The sequence below is a fragment of the Cuculus canorus genome, chromosome 20, assembly GCF_017976375.1.
Source record: "Cuculus canorus isolate bCucCan1 chromosome 20, bCucCan1.pri, whole genome shotgun sequence".
Taxonomy (NCBI): Eukaryota; Metazoa; Chordata; class Aves; order Cuculiformes; family Cuculidae; genus Cuculus; species Cuculus canorus.
Window position 1 is genome coordinate 3951214 of NC_071420.1, and position 25542 is coordinate 3976755.

At 43.5% G+C, this 25542-nt stretch overlaps 1 protein-coding gene across 1 annotated transcript in view; it reads right to left on the reverse strand.

The window, feature by feature from the left end:
• Nucleotides 1-25542, reverse strand: part of PIGL (phosphatidylinositol glycan anchor biosynthesis class L) — a 70252-nt gene that overhangs the window by 29195 nt on the left and 15515 nt on the right. Inside the window, exon 3 of the mRNA XM_054084840.1 lies at nucleotides 4852-4942. Coding sequence (XP_053940815.1) covers nucleotides 4852-4942 — 91 coding nt within the window. The remainder of the gene's footprint in view (nucleotides 1-4851; nucleotides 4943-25542) is intronic.

Consider the following 25542-nt stretch of genomic DNA (forward strand, 5'->3'; position numbering starts at 1 on the left):
CAAGATGTCGGGGGAAGCAGCACCCTAAGGGCTCACCCTGCACAGTGCTGCGCACTTAGTGGCTCCTGCTTCCAACCTAGAAGACAACCAGCAGCACCAAGTGTAGAGCAGACAGGGTATGTGTGCTGGGAGGCATTCCAGGCGGTGAAGATGACAGACCCTGTTTTTTTGCTCTGGGAGATGCAGAGCTCTTCATAGCTCCCTTCTCTATGACCAGGAAGACATCATAACCTCCCCACAGTCCAATCAATGTCAGCTTCCTTGCCAGCTTTTTCTCTCTTCAGGGAAGGAAATGCTAGTGCCCTGCTTACTCACTACAGCTCCCTTCTCCAAATCTACTTTACGCACAGAGCCTGAAGCACTGGATTAAAGATCAAGGGAAGATCAAAAGCCACCCTGCCTGTCCTGCAACTTGCTACTCCACCCTTCAACAGGGGAGGCCCTCAAACTCCAGGATATTGTGTAAAGAGCAAGAGGAAACACAAAGACAGTGATAAGAAATACTTCAAAACCCACAAACTCCAGACAAGGCTGCTTATAAACTCATCGGCCCAGTACAGGTCCACAGCTCCACTTTCCGCTTTGCCCAGTGGTTGTAACAATGCTGCCAAGCAGAGGGGTTATTCCCTGCTGGCAGGAAGTAGTGGGACCCAGTTCAGTTTGGTTCAGGTACAATGAAGCACTTTCTCATCAACCCCTATTTTATAAGGAGAAAAATGATGTCATCGGCTTCGGCTGCATTTGCCGTATACCAGCATTACCTGAGAGGCTCTCGGCAGGGACCAGCCCAGCCCTAAGCCCTCCTTAAGGAGATCAGTGTTCTGAGTGGCTCATCTGGGAAAGACATTATTAAATTCTGTGCAGCTCAGGGAACAAGAAGAGCACCCCTGTGTTTTACAGATAGAAAAAATATGCTCTGAAGTCACTCCTATCTAGAGTGGCGCTTTCCTAAGACGAGAACATGTCCTACTCACTGCAGGAAGAATAAACTCCTGTGCAGGTGAATAGGAGTCTGAGTCTTGTTGAGGGCTGGAATTTACTAAATCTTTTTACTAAACAGGGTCAGAGGGTTTGTCTCTACTGCCTGGTCACTTATTTTCATGCAATCTGTACAAACCAACATTTTAAGCCTCCTACTCTGCTGTGAAATGTGGTTGAAATTAGCCAATGGGCTCTAACATCTTTTGAGCACACATGTGTACATGCATATAAACACCACCGCATTATTCCTGTTTCCTTAGGAAACCAAGCTAAAAACCTCAGGCAAGCCAAAACACACATTTTCCCTTCTATGGAGAGCAGGAGAAAATAAACCAGAAGAATGAGATAAGAGACTATAGTAAGCAGACTAAATAAGCTAATCATTAGCTTGACAAAAGTGGCTCAGGCCATCGTGGGAGCACAAGGCTGAGTTACAAAATACTCAACACGGAATGTATCTGTTCAGAAACACCTTTAGAGGTTTTTCTTCTCCACATCTGTTTTGAAACTGGAGCTGCTGTTTTCAGTGCTGTTGGGCTTACGTAACGTCTGAACTCGCTAAAGAGACTGCAGGAAGTTAATTTTCAACTGATGCCGTCTAATTTACCGTTAGGACATTTGCACCTAAACTGCCTGTCTCTTCAAATACATAAATTCATAAGTAAAATTCCCAAGGTACCTGCACACTGACCTGGCATTTACTTCATCTGCAAAGAGACCACCTTGGAAATTTTGGCTCTTTACCTTCAGCGATCCCTCCTAGCACACAAGCTGCTCTGACACAGCAGTGATGTCCCACCCCTCCAGTACGTAGCTTCTAGGTCTGGTGGCTAAACAGGGTCCTACTCCACAACATCACTGCAGAGCTCATGACCTAAAGCAGGCTGCAATCACATGTAAATGTATTCCTCTGACTTCAGGGATGCATTTCACTGATAACAAATCTGAACTTCTTCTCACATGTTGAAGACATTTTCACACGGGAGCATTTGCTTCCTCCGCACAGTGCGGCTGGATGATGCGCTTGCTTTTAACCATAGCCTGAACCAGGCTGATGATGAAATCACACAAACAATCTGGGCAGGATGAAAAAACCTGAACATCTTGAAACTGTCTGGGTTAAAAACAGGATTAGCCAGTTCTGGGAGCAAAAGGTTGGGATAGGAAATGTACTTGATGTGGAAATTATTGCTCAATGAAATCTTTAGGGCAAGAGGGAGTTCTCTCCCCACACCTGTTCTGAAATGGGAGCCGCTGCCACTGGTGTCGCTGGGTTTTCTTCTGGGTGACCTTGGTATTCAGGAAATGGAGCTTTCACTAGTGGAAGCCTGAGCAACAGCCAAGACAAACAGGTCCAGAAATCCCTTCCGGAGTGGGGAGAGCACAGAGGAAATTACTCAATTACTAGCAGAAGAGAAAACTCTTGAAAGGTCTGGAGTCCATGCTCCCTCATGTGAGCACGGACTACACACCATGTGCATGGGAGGAAAAAAAGCACTCAGAGCTGTGTGTCTCCCTCATTCGTTCTGGCATCATCCTGTGCCTCAAACATATCACACATGCTCAAGTGGACTGGTAGGGAGACAAAGGTCTCTCCTTTTTAAGAAGAGCCATCCCATAAAACGCCATAGCAAGCAATTCCATTTCTAGTGGCCATCCTCTAAGCATCATTTCATAGGCCTGACTTACACTTGCAGAGCCCAGTGACATTCAGAGTCTCTGAGTCTCTTGTGTGTTTGGATATGTCTCTTGTTGCTACTAAATCAGAGAAGATAAAGATTAATGTGATCAGCATCCCAGTTTCCCCTGGGTTTGAGCTGCCAGTGTGTAAGGCAAGCATAAGCTTGGAGAATGAAGGGCCTTGGGAGCCTCCCTCTCATGTACCCCAAAGCACACCTGAGGAGATAGCAATGAAAGAGAGAAAGGGAGGAAAAGGCATACAAAGTCTGTCCCAGCTTTGCTGCCTCCTCTAGCAAACTCCACATGTTGTACTCCATATCTTGTGTTCTGCAGAAGCATTTAAAATCCTCTACAAACATCACACATTCAAATGCTCCCTAATTTCAGGTGGGTGTGGATGCTGAGATCCAATATGAGAGCTGAACTCACCTTCTCAAATACAAGCTCCAACTGGAACACCATTTGTAGAAGGTTCTGGCTTTCAAGGCTGCTTTGGGGCTGAGCCAAGACAATCAGACTCTTTCATAAACAGTTGTATGGAAGATGTTTCCATCAATCCATAGTATCAAGCTTGTAAGAACGTGGTGTTGCTGAATTCTAGTCTTGGCACTGCATCTGCCCCAAATACAGTCTGAATGCCACCTCCTAGCTCTGCTATCACCAAACCTGAGATCCCCAAGGGTACGATTTCATAATCTAGAGTTTGCCTGGAACTCACACAATACTGTGTAACTCATCTTTTACATACTGAATACTTTGTAATCTGGATCAACACAGACTAGCCTTGGCTGCCTCGCCCAGCAACACTGGCGTTTGCTTCTAAATACATCAGGCTGGAAATCATTCCCAAGGTCTACACATTAGTTTTGGCTTGAAGTACACTAACTGCTAATTTCTGTGTCTGCACTATTTAATGTAGAGCTTGGATTAAATATGTCTCTGTAGCTCTCAAATAGATTGAGTTACTCATGGACTTCCAGGGCAATTGAGGAAATGAGTAACTACGCAATGGAACAAAACTATGCAGAACACTGTGTGACTCCTTGCCTTGCAATCTTTCCTTCTGGACATGTTGGAATTGCAGCCTGCTTCTCCACTGCCAGATGACACACATGTTCTCTAAATAAAAGGTACCATTTTCTGTGCTATGACTACAGGAGAACTGGAACAAGTTTTCCCCCTGGGATAGCTAAAACAATACATGTCTCCCAATCATGGTAACTCCATTGAACTAGCTTGTTGGGTATGAAACCCTGTTAGTTTATGTTTTGACAAGGCTCTTTCAACGTGTTAATTCGAACATTACTGAAAAACAGACTCAGTTTACCTTTCAAGGCAAGGCCACTGTCTCAGGACAGCAGAGATGCTTCAAGAGCAGCTAACAGATAGCAAGCTTTGAAGTTTTAAAATGCAGAATGCTGGACAAAGGTAATTAGGCACTTGTTTTGCTGTTCTTGGCAAACTAGGTCTGCTCCTAAATGAAAGCTATTATAGTAAACATCTGAGACCCGTGTGATTACTTGGGACACTTCAGTTTACAGAGCAGTTTATTACCACCCTCCTGCTTCAGTGGCCTTTGGCACTGATGATGCGTTGTGCTACAGCAGTTTGTCCCCCCTGCTGCCCCGGAAAGTGCTGACAGGATGCGGTGGGCCCTGCTGCAGTGTTCCTCGTTACTGCAGCTGCACAGACACCCACGGCACAGCAGGGACAGTACTAGTGACTGTGCTTTGAAAACCCCACATCTGATTTTTCAGATCTTGCTATGTTAGTGGCAAACTCCTGTGCTCCAGTTTGTGTCCACTGCTCCTTGTCCAGTTGCTGGGCACCACTGAAGAGAGCCCGGCCCTATCCTCTTGACCCTCACCCTTTAGATATTGACCCGCATTGATGAGATCCCCTCTCAGCCTTCTCTTCTTCAGGTTAAACAGACCCAGTTCTCTCAGCCTTTCCTCATTAGAGAGATGTTCCAGTCATCACCTTCACAGCCCTCCACTGGACTCTCTCCAGTAGTTCCTTGGATGATTAGGTATGATTTCTCCCTCTCCCAGGCTATTCCATAGAGACTCCAGAAGCATAATCCTAATTTTAAAGACTTCAAAGAAAGCTTTCAGAGGGAAGGAAAAAGCCTAGAACATTAGCTGAAAAGTAATGTCAAAATTGCCTATGCTGTAGAAAATTTCACGTTACCAGGTTGATGTGATTGGCTTCTATGTGCTTTAGCACAAAGGCAGCGAGGAGCTGTGTGTCCCATTCAACAGCAGGATTATCTGGAAGATCCCTGAAAATGAAAAATGCAATTAGTCATTTCACTGCTGCGAACTTTATAAAGACCACGCTAAAAAAGAGAGATTGTCTTATCAGTGAATGAAATCAAGACAAGTTCATTTACTGTACAAAACCACTGAACCTTATATAAGAGTCTTACAAGCTTGCATATTGGAGGGTTGAAAGGGAATCTGCAGTTCCATCACCCTCCTCATAGATTTGCCAAGGTCTCCCTTTCTTTTTACCATTAAGGTAGACTTTCTGACTGCTTTACTTTAAGTAACATCCATTTTGTTCAATTATTTTTGTTCTCTATTCAACCCAATCAAATTTATTTCTCTTTTTACTTAAAACTACTTTTAAAACACATTTTCCTGAATGACTCTCCAGTCATAACCTACTGGTGAACTACATATGAAAAGTAACACGCAAACTCCTGCTCTCATTTATGCAGGAATAACCCATTAACCTCAACCAGAGGACAACAGGACCATAATTATATTGCTATACTGCATGGATTTGATGGCAGTTCTACGCAAAGCAAGCTGTGACTGCTCTGCCTGGGTATTTTATATTGTGGGCTCCTAGGGGCAGGGACCTTGAGCCAAATGCAAAATAACACCAGGCAGACAGCAGAATGATTCCATATTTACCCAACTGAGAGCTGAACTTGACCCCCCCAGTCATTACATGTGAGTGATGCCAAGAAAACATTACTTGCAAAGTTAAAAAGGTTATTAGTAACAACAGGATAACACACAGCTGCTCAAGTCCAATAATGACGTGTTAAACTGGTCCTTTTCTCAGACCTTTTCCATCCTCTGACATTCTGATAATTGCTGTGAGGTGGTTTGGCAGAGAAGTGACTGCACAGCCTTCTCCCAGACACAAGGGTCTGGATCTGAACTGATCCAGCTGTTCGCTGCAGAGAGCAGGGGCGCTCCTTCCCAATGCTCTTCATGCCTTGCTGACTCTCCAGGCAGCAAGGACAATACATCTGCAACAACACAACAGGAAAGTATCTCCTTGGCACATTCCAAAGTAAAGCTCTGCCTGGGTCTTCATGAGAGGTCTTCTGGCCACAAATTTTCCCCACTGCTGTTAACAGAAGTTGTAGAGGGAAGATTGTGAAGTACAAACTGACCATCCATATTCGTTCGTTGCGTTATGTACTGCTGTTCAGCGTAGACCAAAAGAATGTGCTGTGAAAAACCCAAGCACCAAGCGAAGGCATTTCTCCATCAGTGTATGCGTTCTAGCTATGGCCATGTGGTGGGTTTAATAGCAACAGATAACAGCATAGATTTAATAGCATCTTTGCCTAGTGTACATAAGACCTGTGAATTCCTTCTAGGAAAGATTCTTTGGTACATCTGGTGGTTGTCTCATCAATTTAACAAACCTGCATCTCATCTGCTCAGGACAAAAACTTCTACATGTCATGTTTAAAGAGGAAGTGGCCTTGTTGACCTGAAGGTATTACACGGTCCACCACATCACAGCAAGCTTTTAAAAATACGCTTCAACTAAAACATCCCAAGCAAGGTGCACACCAAGCTGAAACCAAGTGGAGGTCTGACAGTGCTACAGCTGGGCAATGGTACCTTTGAGGTTTGTCAAGGCTTAATCTGATAATATTTAAAACAGTAAATGAGTCTAAAAGGGCTTCTTCACTACCCATTTACAATGTAAATATCAATCCCAGTTTTGGACACGAGTTAAATGAAGCTGCGGAGGAAGTGAAGAGTCCCATTAAAACAGCAGGAGAGCACCAACAGGGAAAGGTCAGAAAAAAAATTAGGGCTTGCAGTTTATGATGTCCAGGAGGCTTTGGTGTCACAGACACTGCACTCAGCTTTATTGGGCTGTCTCCAAAAAGGCTGCGGGTAGTGGAGCAGGTTTTAACTAGTTTAGACAGATAAAGATCACCCTAGTTCAATGGAAATGAACAGCTGGAGGCAACGGTTCAGAATCCCTGGAAACAAAACAATCTGAAGGCATGAGCAAATTAACTCTCTGAACACTGAACTGATTAAGCAGGAATATTCTGAGAGAAATTCTGTCTCTACCCACTTACCGCTGCTCACCAAAAGATATCACCCACTCCCAGTATGGAAAAGGAGTTCTTTCTCTGGCATAATATTTGTCAGGCACCAAAGTCAGAGAAGCTGATCTTGCCAAACAAGACACACATGTACATAACCACATTTGTAACTCATTAAGAGCCACAATGGCCCAGTGAAGCACTCTTACCTCATTCTGCAGACAAAAGAAGTGACACACAGGTCATGCCCAAAGTCACCCAGAGAAGTCAGCAGCAGAACTAGCAATACTGCTTTTGCTTTGGATATCAATAATTCAGTCCAGGTAAAGATGAAAAGGTGACTGAGAAAACCAAGTCCATGTACACTGTATAGCAATGAACCATAGAACCACTGAAGTTGGAAAAGACCTCTAAGATGATCAAGTCCAACCGTCAGCCCAACACCATCATGCCTCCTAAACCATGTCCCAAAGTGTGACAACTACAGGCTTTTTGAATGCTGCCACCACTTCCCTGCCAGCCTGCTCCAGTGCCTTACCACTCTTTCGGTATTATCCAATCTAAACCTGAGACCATTTCCTCTCATCCCATCACTTGCATCACAATGTGTGCAAGCTCCATTGTTTTCTCTAGGAACTTTGTAGGGGCCTACAAACTTTGAAAACTCTTGTAGTTGACAAAATCATCTATTCAGTACAAAATTTTCTGCCTAATATCATAAATCAGTCCTCACCAAAGCTGAAAAGTCCACTGACTCACTGCAATACTGAAGTTGCACTCATTGTGTTTTCACCTTCAGGACTCGGTATCAGAAACATACAGCATTTAAATGGTTAACCACACACTGCCTTTGAGCTCAAGGTCAAAGGGCTGAGATAAAGCACTATAAATGAGTGAAAATTAGCACATCCCCTGGAGCAGACTGGAGCTGGTCCCAGGAGACGGCTCCCCACTGGCCCTCCCTGTCCCCTGCCCCAGAGAGTTGCCCTCACTCACTGGAGGGATCAAGCGAGAGGGGCCTCTCAGGTCACACTACTGGAGGGTGCTGGTGGGAAGGGCAGTCACTTGTCACTTTGGTCACTTGGTCTCATTCTCACCATATTATTATGGTCTGGAAGTGATGTTTATGGGCATTCCACATGACTGATACAGGCAGCTACGTGGCGGCAGCTCTTGTTGACTTGGAAAAATGGGAGATGCACAGAAGAAGCATAAAGGTTTTAATGGACCAAGGCTCCAGGTGACAGGCCCTCTCCACGTCCCCTCCTTGTGCCTGCTGGGGGCTGTGGAGTGTAGCTCCTCTAATGCTTCAGTCTTTAAAACACTGTGCATCTTGCCAATGATGCTGTTCCTGCCAGTAGCCTGCGCAATTTTGTAGGGTCATCTTTGTAGGAACATTTGGGCTCAAGATGGCTAGATTCCTCTCCTTTGGAAGGTCTCTTTTGGCCAAGACAGAGATTTAAAATCCTTCACAGATATATACTGCCAAGTTACACCCTTCTTACATGATAAATTGCTCAATCCCTGTCTAATTTCTCACCGCTCATCTACCATGGATCTTTTAGCAGCAGCCGGTGCATATGTATATGCAATCTTATTTCAAAGCCTTCCATGGAATTTATTCTGCTCATGAACTAAGCTCTCGTGACTGCTTTAAACGGTCCATGCAAAGTCCATGTGGGTTAACAAACAGCGCATAGGCTGCCCCATAGGGGACACCTGCAGTTAGAATAAGCTTCATATCTGTCCCTCCTGAAACCCTCAGGCCTCTGGGTGCACCGTGAGCAGAGCCTCCCATCACGTGACGATTATCCTGGCAGGGACTGGCAAGCACCCTCCCTGCCTTGACATGGAGCCAGGTGACAACAGGCAAGGGAGTGGAGCAGCAATAGGGTCTTCTTTTTCCTACTTCCTTCTAGGAAATGCTTAGGTCTCCATGAATATATTCTGAGACACTGGAATAAAACTTTCAAGGTACTAACGTGATTTTCCATTCCACTACACACAAAAGGGTCAAGATGAAAGGGCTTTCCCATTCCTTATTGCCTTTTTACCCTGCAGCATGACCGTAATCAACCCAAGGCTAGGGACCAGGAAACATTTTTGCATAATTTCTCCTCCTTATCCTTCCTCTCCCCAGTGAATGATGTTACATGAAATCAGCACAAAGGTCGGTAGATGGATGGTGGATCGCGTAGGAAACAGGTGAACTGCTGTGCAGGAGGTTCCCAGCTGAGAACAATGACCACAGGGTGTTTGTTGGAACAAAGGATGCCCTTTGTATAAAGTTAACTGTATGAAATGAACATCTGGGCAACTGAAATTGCATCAAAAAGCAAAAGATCCCACAGAACAAAATGACGTGAGGGCACAATTAGTGAAAAAGCCATGTGATGACTAGAGGCAATCGGTGACCTTTATATCATAGCATCATAGTAATCGAAAAAACTGGGTAAACAGAAACTATTTCATGCTCTCTAATGTAGAGCAGAGAATTTTTATTTTGGAGATTATGCTAAGCTAAATTAAGACAGGCTAACCTGAGATCTTGAAGCAGAGCCTCTAAATCCTTACATTAATAACTATTTATAATTTTTTCCTCCTACAATGGCCAATTACTGACAGGAGGGAAACATTGCTGTTAGGCTGCATGTGCATTTCTGATGCAATCGAAAAGAGCCCACTCAGACAAAAGATCAGCATCTTGCAACATCATGTTATACAGAGAACAGATGCTCTGTGCTTATTGGAATGTAACAACCTACAATATAGGAGCAAAATGGACTAAACCAGGATGCTAACAGTCAGTTGAAAAGCCACCTACGACACAGAAGCTCAGGCTGACATTTTTTCATCAGCAGCTTCCTCCGCATAGTAAAGAAACAAATTATTCTGAGATTTGTATTTTAAGATTATAGAATCATAGAATTGTTTCACTGGAAAAGACCCTTGAGCTCATCAAGTCCAATCATAGCTGTCCATCACTAAATCTGAGCACCTCATCCACCCGCCTTTTAAATCTTTCCAGGGATGGTGACTTGGAAATAAGAATCTCATGTTTTAGGGTAAGCAGAAGGTAAAGGAAGTGGTGAAAATGTCAGCGACTGGAATATTAAAAATTAAATACATTTCAAATATTTTACAAAAGAAAAAAAGCAGAATGGACATAATAATTTTCTTCCATCCTTAACTTTTGTAATGTGTAAATCTGGACCTACTCCATAGAAATTTCAAAGGTAAATGAAGTTAGTTTAGATGCCAGCTAGGTGCTGACATAACTAATGTGGCCATAGCAGGCAGAAGTCACCCGTAAAGGGAAAGAACACAAAGGCAGACAGCACTCCACTCAGCTTCCTCACAACTCCAGGCAAGCTGTGCATGCTTCTCCTCTGAGCTATGTAAAAACAGAGTGCCTCTGACATATCCCAAGTTTCTCCGTAACTCCCCAAAGGTAAATTAGATCTCTAGGGAACAAACTTTTTGATTCGGGCATGATCATGTGTTTCTGTTTGAGAAATAAGCACCCTTCGGGTTTAAATTCAAAGGAATTATTACAGAACACAGGACTGCTTGTTTGCAAAGACCTATCCAAACGTCCCTGTACTCATTTATTTTTTAATGAATTATTGATGATTTCTCAGCAGTTTAATGTCTATTCACAGAGATGACACAATTGCTTATCATAATTTGAAATCTGGTATTCATTTGACGTCTGTGCCTCAGAGCCTTGTTGATAAATTACAGCACAAAGCTCTGTAGGAACAAGTTCATATTCAATGTCTTTAAACATAAACACTCGATGGTGCCTTTCAAGAACAGAAATGCACAGAAACTACAGTGGCCAAAGCTAGTTTTAAAAAGTTACTTTAAAAACTAGTTTGGAGAGACAATCAGGTCCTGCTGTGTAGAACAGAAAACAAAATTAACCTCAACTAATTCTGAATTCATCACTGATTTAGTCACAGCTTTCCTATCGTCTGCTCTTCACACCTGCAAAACGGAAATAATCAGATGTTCACATCTATGTAAAGAAGCTTGAGATCTTTCTAAGAAAAGCACTATACCTGTTCTCTCATTTCCAGATTGGCATCTAAAACCCATGTCTTGGCAATCCTGAGTGCTGGGAACCCCACAAAACTGTCCTTTACTCCCTGTACTGTCTTCCCATGAAGTATGGAATCAAGTTCAACGTCTTGGCCCTGGCTCAACGGTCTGGCCCAAAACATATATAAGGCTGCATGAAGCTCCAAAACGACCAATACAGTGAACAGCTCTGCTCCTGTGCTGCAGAGGGACTCTGCAATAAGGATAATGCCTGCTCAAGCAGTGAGGACTTCCTTAGGGGCTGGTGCCAAACAGTATATGGACTCCCAAATCAAGTGCCATCACAAACAACTTTGCTTTCAGCTGCAAAGACCAGGAACATTTATTGAAACGTATCCCTTCTAGAAGAAACACAGCAATATTTGAAGTCTAGAATTCCCTAGACTCTCCAGTGCATATCAGAAAGCTGAGATATCTGGGCCAAGTGTTATCCTAACAATGGAGACCCTGTTTGCCAAACCACATGACAGGGATTTGGGTGTGTCACCTGCTGGGCACCTTGCTTTGGTCACGTAGTGGCAAGGTGTCACCGTGCAATCCTGCAGCTAAGGAACATGATTTCTAGTAGAGTCACACTGGTGGAGAACAAGATTTCTAGCATATGTCCACAACTGCTTGTCTGATTCTTGGTCTCGCACAGCAAATCACACCAGTGGTGTATGTGCTCTTAGAACACAGCCCTACCCCAATGCTGTACTGCAAACACATGAGCTCCAAGAGGAGAAACAAGTCATGGAAGTCTCATGTGCAACTGTCACACTCTAGGTGTGACACTCGTTATGACTGTGTTGCTGAAATGTCCTCAGGGACTACCACAAGCAAGATATCAGAACCTGTGTCATCATCATTGCTGGCTGAGCAACCACACAAGGCAATGAGCACTGAATACCTTGTCATGCACAGCTTTGGATGCAGCTGCCAGAGGACAGAGTGGTCTCTCGTTCTTTCCCTCCAACATACGCTGAGAAGCCCTAGCTTCAGTTTAAGCATACATCTCCCATGGGTTGTTTGGAGGAACGGCTCAGTGCCATGGGGTGTATCTGGGTCCCTGGCGAGACAAAACAATTCAGTTCAAATGCCCAAAGAGCATTTGTCAGCAGTTCCACCCCCTTACCTTTCACCCTGAAGCTGAGTGCAGTGTTTCATGCTACATTCCCAACTTTCATTCATGTTTGAGTAGCGTGCATTTTGCACATTCACTGCCTGTCAAGCCAAGGCCAGTTACAGCCCACTGTCCCCACCAGGACTATGGGACCAGAATACACTGCGTGCATATGGACTGAGCGGAGCCCACAGATCCCACATCAGGGACACGTTTTCAGCCAGCCACCATTAGCCTGCTTCCAGCACAACCAGCAGTTTCCAGTATTACAAACCGCTGGCAGTGACTTGCCAAGTGCTGGGCAAGAAGTTTCCCTCTCATTTTATAGAAGCCGGGCTTGCTGTGTGATCTGTTGGGGACCATTAAACAGTGTTCACTAAAAACATCAGTCAGAGGCCTGACTTTGCAGTCTCAGGAGATTTGGGGCTGCCACGCTGATTTATAAGTCAGCAGTTCTTCCTCAGGCCCACTGAAATGTGGTTTGGGCAGCAGACAACAGTGCAGCATGATATGAAGTAAATTCCACTCCCATCTTGAAGAGGTATGCAGGGAACTGGACCATTAAAGTCTCTACCTAGTTCAGGAAAACAAGAATTCACCAACCTTTTTCTGAGTATCTGGTAGCAAAGTGGGTTTCTGCTATCTGTCCCAAACGACCGGCAAATAACAGACAACAGGCAAAATAACAGACTTATTAGCAACATCTGGCAACCTCATTTGCAGATCTCTCATAAGACAAACATCTTCAAACACACTGGCATCTTAGAGCACATTTGTTGGGCAAAGGCACGTACGTACAGCACTTCAGTTCAGCACCTTCCTGAGGCCAAGATGTTTGATGGAAGTGCTCAGTGGGAAGCTTGAACAGGGCAAATTAAAGCAGTTGGTGGCCTTTAGGAATTTTGCTCCACATTCCCAGAACAATCTGCTCTTGGCTATAACAGCTTCCAGAGGAGGGGTAAACTGACCTGAAACCAAAAAAGGTGGACTCGTCTCTACTAACACCCAGTTCCTTGGTCTCAATTACTTACCAATTCAGGATGTCTCTGGCTACTCTGACAAAAACAAGGGATGAACCCAAACCACATTTCTCTAAAAGCACCTTTTCTATTACAAGAAGCGAGCACCACCAAGTCTATATGAAAAGATAGAGCAGTTCCCAGAAGAGCTCATAGCAGTGCTCACTTCAACATTATTATTGGCTTTGCCAGGGTGCCTAAGAACTCATCTGACAGTCCAAGTAGTCCTGAAGGAGAACAAGATGCCAAGTAATCCTGCAATGTGAAATAGAAATCAGTAGCAAAACCAGGACACTGAGGAGCAGACCACAGGACTTCACTCCTCCCGTATGCATTTCTTCTGTTTTGTAAAATGCTTTGAAAAACAAAACAGCACAGCACGGCAGAGCTTGGGACACGGTGCATTAACCCATGTACCAGGAAGCCATGTCCAGCACAAATGCTGGCACCATTGGTTTGAGAAGGACAGACTTCTAGTTTCAAATTGCTGGGCAGGAGGTCTAACTCTCATGGTAGAAGAGCAGTAAGTGGATAGGCAGAAGGAGACTGCAACGTGTTCTTCCTAGCTAGGTTTTTACTCCAGTACTGGCACATGAAGTTCCCGACGTGCATCATAACAGGCCCAAGACTCCACAGTGGAAAGAGTACAAACCCAAGGGGAAGGAACAGAAAGTCTCTCATAGCAGCCAGCAAAATCTTTCAGAGGTGAATGACTGAAATACCGCAACCTATATAAGCCAAATAAATGTAGCATCACTTCATCACAACCTTAATATTAAATCTGTTTGCTATTGGAATGATAAACACACCACACTGTATTGGCAAAAACTGTGGTTCCTGTTGGCACAGGTAAGTCACACAGAACTTTGCCACTGCCTTAATGGCATGGGCCAGACCCTCAAAGGGAAGGAGAGCCAAATACCTAACCGCTCCTACTAAAGAGATAGACCTTGGTCTATTCCATGTAACAAATAAACTGCAGTCAGAAACCTCAGGAGAAAGCTTGTAGCCAAATCAACCCCTCAGCCATTTTAATTAAGCCTTTAGGAAGAGAATAGTCACTTCACGGACAGCTATTTCTCATGCCAAAAGTTATGTAAATGCAGATGCAACTTGAGCAGAAATCTCAAGAGGATGATGGCCTGGGTCCAAATGCAGCTTCCCATGTCACAACATTCCAGTTTCCCTGTACTGTTTCCATCCAAAAAGAGGTTTCCTGACTCCTCAGCCTCCTGAAAACAACTGTCTCTCACAATCCATTTGATCTACGCAATGATATGGAAGCATTACTTCCTGAAGTGAAGGTGTACCCACCCTTTATAACACTGAGGTTCGGACGCCCCGAGCTCTGCAGATGGGCACAAATTTTATCATTACCACCAAACCCCTTCCTTTTCTAAGACAGCTTGTATCAAGAAGTTAAACAACTATCTAACCATGAGCTTGATCCCACAAACTTCACTGACATGCAAAGTTTCTACCCATGCAAATGATCCTCTTGCAGGCACTGTCTTGCCATCCCCACTCATGTGAATGCCCCAATTACAGGATTACACGAGCAAGCTCTACATGAGGCCTGCTCGCTGTCAGCAGCCAATGAAAACCGGTACCAGCTTCCAGAGCCAGGAATTATGACTGGAACTCCATTTGCTAAGCGGGACTCAACAACAATGAACAAAATGAGTACGACAACGCAACGACCTTTATCGTTTGCCCTTCCTCTCTTCTGCGCTGGGATTTAATGCAAGCGTTATGCAATGGGTTTGCTATAGCAACACCTGGCTGCTCGGCAGTAACCCCACGGCTGCCGTGGGCCGTGATGCAGGCGCTGAACTTTGGCCCACTAGCGAGCCTCCCACTCGCCTGGCAGCACCACCAGTCTGTTTACACGGCTCACATGACGGGTGAGAGGGAGGCTCCTGGCACCTGCCAGCATCCAGACGGATTTCTAGGACCAGGCCAAGATTGCCAAAAGCTGGGAAGGATTAACTCTTGCAAGCGGGGGCTTCATGCCACAGTGGCCACCTGCAATGGCCCAGGAGAACGGCCGCTCTGCGCAGCGCAAGGGGAGCCCTGACATCACTGCAGGACACCGAGATGGATTAAGGCATCCAGTGAGGGGGTGGTAAGGAACTCAATCAGCTTTAATGAAGAGAACGGCGACTTTTTTTTCTTAATGACTGGCAGATGAGGGAGGATAATGAAGTGGAGCTGGGAACACAATAGCCTCATCGAGCACCGTGTGCTATGAATTGCTTGGACCTGGGTTACATGAAGATGCACAGAACTATTCCGCCTGCATAGAGCTGTGTGCCCGCAGCACCCTGATCCTGGGCTCTGGAGCACCATACAAGTCCCAGGGACATGGAGGGATACCTTGGAGACAGGGCAGCTGTGCTCTAGATGCCTCACTAAAAATAGTTATTTAATCTCACAGCACAATCCTGTAAGAGAAGGCTGCAGATGACCAACCTGCAGCCATGGCATCACCGTGCGAGCAGGACTGCTAAAACCACAGCACTTCTACAGCATTTGTTCCCACACAGTAACAGATGTTCGTTAACTAACCCCCCTGTGAGGCTGGTATGGGGAAGTAAGCAAGTAATAACCTCTGTATCTTATAATGAGAGAATTAAGAGCTCAGATAACTCTCCCTAGAGAGCCCAAGGCAACAGAGCTGAGTCAGGGGCAGAGCCAGAACGGAGCATGTGAACTCCCAGGTCACAGCACGCCCACAGCCCAGCACTGCATCACCCACACTCACTCCAGGAATACGTTTTATTGCCTGGGGCAAATAACAATCCATTTTTCAACAGGCCACTTGCAGGTGCTCTGCAGAGCCTCATACATTCCTGCGTACTTAGGCTGAGCAGAAAACATTAAAAGTCACAAATTATCCATCACTGCACCAACACCACAGAAGCTGCTTAAAGTAGCCTCAAACCCCGGCAACGGTCAAAGTGTTGACCCCTGCATCATTTAACCGTGCTCTGGACTGCACTGGGATGATGCAGCTCTGCATGGCTGTTTCTAGCAATATTCTTGGCCTGTTTTCCTTATGTACACGGAGTAGTCTATATAAACTCATGCCTTGCCCTAAAATATTGCATTCTCCAGTAAACCCCTGCTATTTCCAGTAAGACACTGTGTGGACCTTTTCCTTTGGTATGGTTACAAGTTCTTTGTAACAAGAATGGTCCCTGTAGCTACAGTGCTGGAAAGCAGGTATGTCTTGATACCAGACTTCCCTTCAACAGCTGAAAGCTCATCCACATTTACACCTAAATCCAAATATAAATGCTTCATCAAAAACATTGAAAGGATATTTGTTAGGTGAGGCTAAAAATCTAAGCACTGAAAAAGTTGAAATGGCATCAGTGACTCAGTTTTTGCAGAAACAGAACCACTGCAATGAACTGTTCTCTGCCCCTTCCTGGTCAGATCAGCTGAGCCCTGATATTCACGTATGAGCTCTGCATGTAGGACTCCCATTCAAGTGTCAATCTACTAGCACATATTCTGTAAGCCCCCTACTTCTCTTCCCCACGGAGCAAACCTCTGTCTGCCCATGTTTTATTTTGCAAGATTATACAATGTCTTTTCTAAGGCAAACGATAAACCAGCCTTGGCAGCCCATCATGTGGCTACCTACAAGAATTACAGAAATGCTGAGGATTTGGCTTATGAAACAGAAATATAGGTAGAAAATATTTATAACAGTCTATTGTTTAAATAAGAGAGACTATAGTTTTATTACAGATATGACCCTTCCAAAAGGAAGGGTTTAAATCTTGCTGATGCTGATGCTGATGAAGTAGAATGGACTTAATGGTGAATATGTCCAACGTGAACTGAATTGTCCCCTTTTATCCCCTGCCATTTTATACCCCAAAATAAGCACAAATTTTGCTTCTTTCAAGCATCATTTGCCAGACTTTTCAGAGCTCAGAAGACTAAAAAAGTGATTTACAGGAAAACATTCATCCTTCATCTGAAAACAGACTGAACACTTACACACTTCATGCAATTCAGTTAAATATTAACTATTAAAGAAGAGAAAACAGCACATAACTCAGACAAGATCTGTTAAGCTTACATTCACAAAAAACATTAAGAATGTAGAATGTATGTGCATGGGGGGAAGGCTATGTGATGAACTGAGTTATTTCAATGTGAATAATAATTGCAGAGAGATAGCCTGAAACACTGAAATGAGAGACTATTGAAATTACTGTGTAAGGAGTGTGCGGGTACGATGAGATAGTTAATATGTGACTTGTTAGAAGAGAGGGCATGACTTTGCATGAAACTATAATCAGACTGTTTTCATTTAATGCATCAGTTGGTAGAGAAGGATCAGATAACAAGATACCCAAATCCCACTTCAGCTTCTATAAAACTATTCCAGTTGCCTGCACTACAGTGCAGTAACTCCTTTTAAACAAAACTGAATGAAGAAGCTACAGGAGGCAAAAGATGCTCAACAACATCCAGCACAGCATTAATTCTCCTTGTTCCTGATCTCTTGTGCAATAAAACTGAGATTATGGGATTATGCCATCCACATTTGCAAAATCTACTGTATGTTAGGAAAAAAAGGTGAATATCTTTGAAAACATACACTTCCTATTTGCTTCATCAAGTTGTTTTCTCCTTTTTAAAAAGTTGATGATGCATCACCAAAACAGCTACGTTTCCTACAGAACAAATTCTCTATAAAGAGAATCAAAATTGGCTTCAGTATCTCCACAAAGAGCAACAGTAAACTCCATGAGTAAACTAGTAAATCCCATCCCACTACTTAGGCATATTACTTTGAGTATCTTTCACACTGTTTTCCTCATTATAATGAAAATACCTATATATTTTTTAACAATTTGTCAGCATTACTTACCTCTTAACAGAGTATCTTTTTCTATTTGTAGCTGCTATATGTTGGAAACTATGGATTGCTGGCATTCTTTGTTGGTGGGTTGAGTTCCTGTTTGGTGCTGGGATTACATTAAATGTACTCCCGAGCTAGCAACTGCCCCTTTAAGGAATTCATTCTTTTAAATAGTTTGCTCTAATCTGAAGTACTGCATCCACCAACTTCTTATTCAAGCTTACACTGGCACTGAAAAACTTCATAATTTCATGTATACTGATTGAACTAAGGCCAAAGGGAATAAAACCATTTAGCTGTCACGTGAACTCAGAAGAAGAAAGGCTTCTTTGGCAATATAATTACAGAGCACAGAGCTTCTAAGAGGAAATGAACCACAGGGATTTATATGATTAGACTCTTTTTTCCCTTCCCTTTTTAACGACGGCTAAGGCTCTCCTTCACTCAGCCCCTCCAGTCTAACAGCATACAACAAGAAAATGCTTAGCAGACAGCATCTGGGATTGTCACAGAGATGTTTCAAGGGGACCCTGGTACAGGGTGGAATGCGTGAATGTTTTTTTTCCACAAGGCCCACCATCCTTCCTCTACCTACCTGCAGCCCTAACACATCCCTGACATTGATTGAAGAAGTAAGTAGTGCCTTAAAGCCTCTTACAAGTGCTTTCTTTTTCTGGCATGTTAGTGAGATTATGGCCAAGCACATACTCTGCTGTTTGGAATCTTTGCGCATTCCCATCCAGTCCAGTTTTGAGTATCTGATCCACCTTGGTTGTGGCTGCTGAGGAGATCTGAACAACGCTTCAGCTATATCAAGGGCTTGTTTATACAAGGAACTGATGTTCTGTTTCACCAAATCATCATTCCAACAGAGAACTGTGAACCATTTCATGCTGCTGTATTCAAATGTTGGCAACACTCTGGGTTGTGGCAGGCAATACTCAAGGGCAGTGACCAGTTTACTTAGTTGTCTTGGTAACATTGCGGTTGACCCAGGTTGACCAGATCAGTGTGACTTAATCATCATAAGCAGAAGGAAACAACTGCAACAAGTGGCGGAGCTGATTAAAGTAGGTTCCTTCATGCAGTGGACTTTCTCAAACTCACGTGTCTCGTGTTCACAATCTTTGGCCTGCCTAAATATTCAAACGATCCTGACTATAGATACCTCTGATAACCAGGTAACTTAGAGCCATTTACTGTTTACTACATAGGAAGGATCTATATATATTACCTACGCACTCCCTGTGGTTCACAAGAAGCAGTCAGGTTACAAACACTTATTTGCACTGTGTCACTACTGTAGGATTGCTGCTGGTGGTCTGTTAGAAGGTACAGTGTAACATGCATGCTTTTGCCTATTAAGTGCATTTAAACCTGTTTACCTTAAAGCCTGTCTTCCTCTTTCTATGTACAACACTGTGGCTGTGGAGACCATCCAAGACACTAAAACAAGCGGTCCCCTGATGTAATCATGAGAGAGCTGGAGGAAAAGCATTTTCAGCAAGAACCTTGAGAGCATAATCTGCTTCTGTTTCAGTCTGACTAGTTCTCGCAGGGGCAGCAGTATGACAGAACGTTTTGCAAAAGATTTGTCTTTATATGCGTGCCTGTCAGTTCTAAATGTTGTGCGTTGTCCTTATAATAATTACATCAAATGCTCAGTGGAGATGTTTTCTAAATTGAAATAAATAGAATCAATACAGACTGGAGTCAACCGCACAGTCATGCTGCATGAATAAAACACACTGATGGATACTCTTGGCTAGTGTTCAGCAGGGATTTGGTCATTGCTATGCAAACTGCATTTTAAATGGTGTGCTAGCAGTTCAAAAATCCCATTTCTGTCTAACTTTTATCTGCTATTGTTACCAGTAACTCCTAGGATTCCACAAATAGAAAGAGCTGCATATTTACCTCTGTTACACAGCATGAAGGAAGAAAAATACATTTCAGAAAACAGATACATACTGCTGTAAACCCAGGATTTAGGCGAAAGACATTACACAAAAATTACCCAATGTATTTTTACAACTTAACTTTAAGCCATCTGCATTTCTTGTATGCATTTCTCCAACACCAGACCATCCTTTTTTTCATGCTGCCCAATGAACTGTTACAGTGAAACAGGCTTCTGAACCTTCATGTGGTTTTGTAGTTTACGTGTCCTTCAGAGTATCTCACAAAACGAATGTCAAACTTCTAAACACGGTCACTTCCTTTATCATCCCAGGCAGACAAAGGTTGTCTCAGTTCACTGCTAAGGCACTGAAGCATGTTCAGGTCTCATCTGATTACAGAGAGCTATAAGGCCCTGAGGCAGCAGCGACTGTCAACACAGCTGTCTCTGAGTGCTAAGACAAATGTCCTACTGGGCAACCTCTGAATCAAAATGGAAACACATCTCCTGAAATGGATTAAGGGTAAGGACAGGACTGTAAATAGGCCAGGAAGCCAGGAAAGTTTATAAGGTATTATTAAAGGAGCTCCCATTGAGCTGTTAGAAAGCACCTTGACCCTGGTGCTGTTTTGCATTCTAAGTATGTCTAAGTATTCTGTTTTCCTTGTCACCTGTTGCTACAGGATTGTACCTAAATTAGCATCTTCTGAGCCCGTCTTACTTTAGACACACAAGACCACACAGAATACATAAAAAGCTTGCAAAGAAGGGAGATGCAGAGATCTGCACGCTAATGACACAATGAGCTCTTGCAAGAAAAGCAGTCTTGCTGCATCAGCATGGAGCGGCTCTCACCCCCATCCCTCAGCCCACAGGCAGGGGTAATGCAGCTGGGGACAGCGCAGGGCAAAGGCAGCAACACAGCTCCAGGGACCCTCGTCACCCATCCCTGCCTGGCAATAGCCCTGCACAGCAACATGTCTCAGGGAGGAGAGTCCTTTCAGAAGGTCTCACTGTCCCTGCTGAATAAGAGATGAATAGAAAACGCTTTAATGAAAATGTGCCAGTCGGTCAATTTCTTTCATTGAAAGATCCCCAAGTCTTCTCTAAACACAGGACCTAGCAGCCACCTTTTCTTCCCTGTAACTGTAAAAATTGTGCAAACAGAAACTATTCTATGGTCTCTAAAGTGGAACAGAGAATTTTAGTTTGGAGATTACGCTAAACTAAGTTAAGACAGGCTAGTATCACTACTTTGTCTTCCTTTTGAGGTATAACAGACATTACGGACATGGTTGTATGTGGATAATGTGACAGGGAGAGGACAGAAAATTCTGGCACTCCTGCAGTCAGTAGCAAAACTTCTGTTCCTTCCTGGAGCTCTGCTTAGGGACCTGTCTCCCACATGCACTCAGCAGTAGAAGCAAACCAGAGCAATCCTGTCTCCCTGTCCCTGTAACCCCTGAACAAGCCTATCTCCTGAATTTAAATCCTGAGGGTTAAACATTCCAAAATAAATCACTGTTTAAGTATATCATTTTTAGGCCAAACTAGTCTGAGTGACATTGTTTAAACATTAAGTTCGGCAGGCTTACTTCTCTAATATCTCTTTTTTTTTTTTTTCTTTTTAATTAATTTTCTCATCTTCTGTGGCTTGGAAAATGATTGATTCAGTAGATAGTTACTCCCACATCTGGGCTTTCTTTAAACAAAGTCACAGAAATTATGAATCTTCTCCTGCACAATACTTTATTGCTTTCAGTGTCCATGCTTTTGGCATTTTAATCCTAATTAGAGGCTCACACACCACCATCTCAGCATGTACAATACAGTGGATAAGCCACAAAAACATCTGAAGTTGAAGACTTGCCCAGACATCTAATACCTTATCACAAAAATCTGAAATTCTCTTTTGCTCTGAGTCACTGATAAAAAATTTACTTCACAGAACACTTGAAGGGGCTGGGGAGGAGAAAAAAAGAAAAACAGCCATTAAATCAGGATCTCTGAACGCACTGGCAGGGAGCAGTTCCCTTCCTACGCCCCGTCTCTCTCAGTTAGGCTGCTCAAACGGCCAGTAACTGCTTCTGACAGTACAACAGTGACTGTGGACACATCCGTGATGAGGGCCCGAGGCAGCCATGATCCTCGGCAATGATTTGCTGCTTTTCACTTACAAGGAAACAATAATCATTTCATCCCCTTCCTCTGTTCAGGTACAGGTGAAGAGGAAACAGCAGAAAAATGCAGCATCAGCAAACTGGTCAGGTACCTGCCAACCCGTGATGTTCATTTTACTGGTGCGAAAAAGAACTGATCCCTTTGCGTTTGCCCTCAGGTAAATGGCAGAAAGGGCCATCGGTCATTACCTTTCCACTAGTGAACTGAAGCACGTGAACTCACTCATATGGATTCAGGGTTTGCCCTTGAACTGGTGTGGGCTGCATTTGGCACTCTGCTTTTAGATCAATATATAACCCAGGCGTAATCTTATCTGGCAGGAACAAGGGTATTGGGGAGAGGGGGAGGAACACAGCCTCCAGAGGTGAGGAGAGCAGCTCTTCTAAATGTTAATGGGTTAAGAATAGAAAGGTCAAATGCCTGCCTTATCAGAAGGCCTCATGTGCAAATAGGCACCGAGCAGCAGCAATTGGAGCGCAAGCTGGGTATGAACGTCAAGAGTTAGGTACTGTAGCTGTAAACAACAAAAGCAGAACGGTGGAACTGGGAAACCTCTCAAGACACTTCTGGTTAATACAGGTCACTGGGAAAGTCCAGTCACCAGAATCAGCTGGAGATTACTTGAGTATCATAGCTGCTGTGGAGCTAGAGATCACTCATGAGCTGTGTGAAGGCCCCGACAAAGGAACTGTGGAAGGATACTGCAAGCGTCAACAGAACGAGCCGCTATAGAAGGGGATACTGAAAATGCAGTACATCAAACATCGTGCTCTGGCAGAGTGCTGCTCCAGATTGCCTTGCAAGAGCATATCCTTTCTCCTGGAACAAGGAGATATAAGGATGGAGACAAAAAGTCTTTCCTTACCTCCTTGTAGATAACAGAGGGCGCTAAACATAGCAGAAGCTGTATGAGGGCTTTGTACAGAAGGGTCTGAACTGTGTTCTGCAGTAGTTCTTTGAGCATACAGCATAAAGGATTGGGATGGAATATGAGATGAGGCAGCTCAGGAAAAAATACATCTTCCTTAAATATTAATACATTTTAAGCCCTATTCTAATTAAGCTTCTTATTGGCATCCAAGGAAAGAGGCCAAAAGTTGTATGACATTGGACAGGAACCTTCTTGCACACATAAGCAATCAAACTGAAGCAACAACAAAGTGCACCAACACCCACTGGTGTGTAGAGTTACTCCGTTGCAAGTCATACTGCATGGCACCATGTCCACTGTTTACCATGCTTTCAGTCTTACCTTTCACCTGTAATACATTGTCAATTAAATTAATCAACTGACTGCCATTCTCAGAAATGATAGGCAGTGAGCAGCCATGTTTGAGATGATTGCTGTTCCCTCTCTCCTGATGCAGGAGCTTCCCCAGCAGACAGGTACCTGAGTCTGGGAAACAGATACAGGACAACTACCTGGCATGGTTCCCTCCTTACTGCAGAACAAAGAGCATCATTCTAGTCAGCCTGTTCCTAGCTGTAAAAATCTGTCAAAGGATGGAGTTAATTACTGCTTAAAACACTCTGAAGGAATAACTACTACAAATAAAGCAAGATTAAATATATTTTATCCTACAAAAGGGATAAACAGGGTTTGTGTTCATTGCTCAAAGATCATATTCTAACCATTAAATAAGTACCTTAATTGGTAAAGATAGGTTTATGTTTAAAAACAAAAAAGAAATGCACCCACATGAAGCCATTGCTCTCCGAAAGATGATTTTAGTATAGTGCCTTCGTGTTTGTTCCACAAAGTGAGTAATCTGCAGTTAACTGGACTGGCCCCTAACCCCAGCCATAGGGGAGAACATCATAACCTACTTAAATTTGCAGGCTGCATCATCTATGCAGCAGAGCTCCCAAATGGGCACAAATAGCTTATTTCATACACCAGCACTACTCGGCATCTGTTTATCCTGCAGTCTTCTGCAAGCATCTGTTCATTCACTAACATACATGCACTGCTCTGCTGCAATACATACCTTATTTTCAGTCTAGAAAATCCCGAGTTTGTTCATTTGAAAGAGCACAAACAATCAGCAGCAGACATCTTTCATACACATGGCATCACTGAGTGCTATTTACAGTTGCTGTTTCAGCCCAGAAGCTACTGTATTTTTAGTGACAGCTCTGATATGCTAATCATTTGTGATGTTTTCTGGACTCTTTTTGGTGAAAAAATCCTTTTTAAAAATGTAAGATTCTCCCCTTTTTATTCACAGCAAGAAGGACCAAACATATATCCTGAGAGTTGCATTCCAAAATCTTCACATGGCCTACAGCCTCAAGAGAGATAATATACATCCTAGAGAGCCACTATAGCAGAGGGAGAGTCTTTTACATCTCCTATTTCTTGAGCTAAGAGTTTAATCCAACTTAGTTCAATTTAGGGAGTAAGGAATGCACCACAGTGACATTTTCTGAGTTGCTACGAATTTGAATGAAATAATTTGTCATCCCTGAATGAAGCTATGGAGATCCTCCCACAACCCCTTCTGTTTTCATTATGTAGAAGGCAATTTTCAAAATGCTGCCTCAGCTCGGATGTTTATTGTGTGTAGGTGTCTGCTTGCTACAAGTCCTCTCTGTGCCTCTCAGTCTGACGGGCACTGTTGTTTTCTTGGCTCTCAGTCACAGCTGTCAACAGTGTAAGAACACAGGGGTATTACAGAAACACCAACTTTCCTCATCTCTGTTTAACATGTTTGTATTTCAAAAGATGACTATGTGAGCACATTTTTGCAGCTGAGGCTGTTTAAAGATTCAAAGGCACTGGACAGCTAAAATGCACAGCCTAACATAACATTAAAAGCAAGTTCAGGAAAGCTCATATGCAATTTTCTGACCTGTATTATTTCTATGTCATCATTTTTGAGGCATTTCATACACTGCTCATTGCTTTAAACCCTAGAATAGCATTTGAATTTTTACTATAATAACCTTTCTCAACAGACTCTGCATTTTCATTACTCCATCCACGTAAGCCACAAGGATATTTTTTTCTCCCTAAATGCCCAATCTGCAGGGAATGGTTGTGAAACTCCATTATTTCCAGGAACTGCTGGCAATCTATTGCTGTCTGTGCTTCTCAGTATTGCCTGTATTTTCCTTGTTCAGCTTTAAAAGCCGAACTTGGTTTTCAAAAATGTCTGAGTTTCTCAATGCCAGAATTGAAAAAAGACTAGAACAGGACAGAATTAGATGGTTTCATTATGCTGAAGAGCCATTAACTCACATTAAAGGCTGCAAAACAACAAGAATACAAAACTGGAAATGATGCTCAGCCTTAAATCCTATTACTTGGAAATTTTCCTAGACGTTCCCAATAGCCTTTCCAAGCTCCAGCATCCCTACCTGATCCATACAATCAAA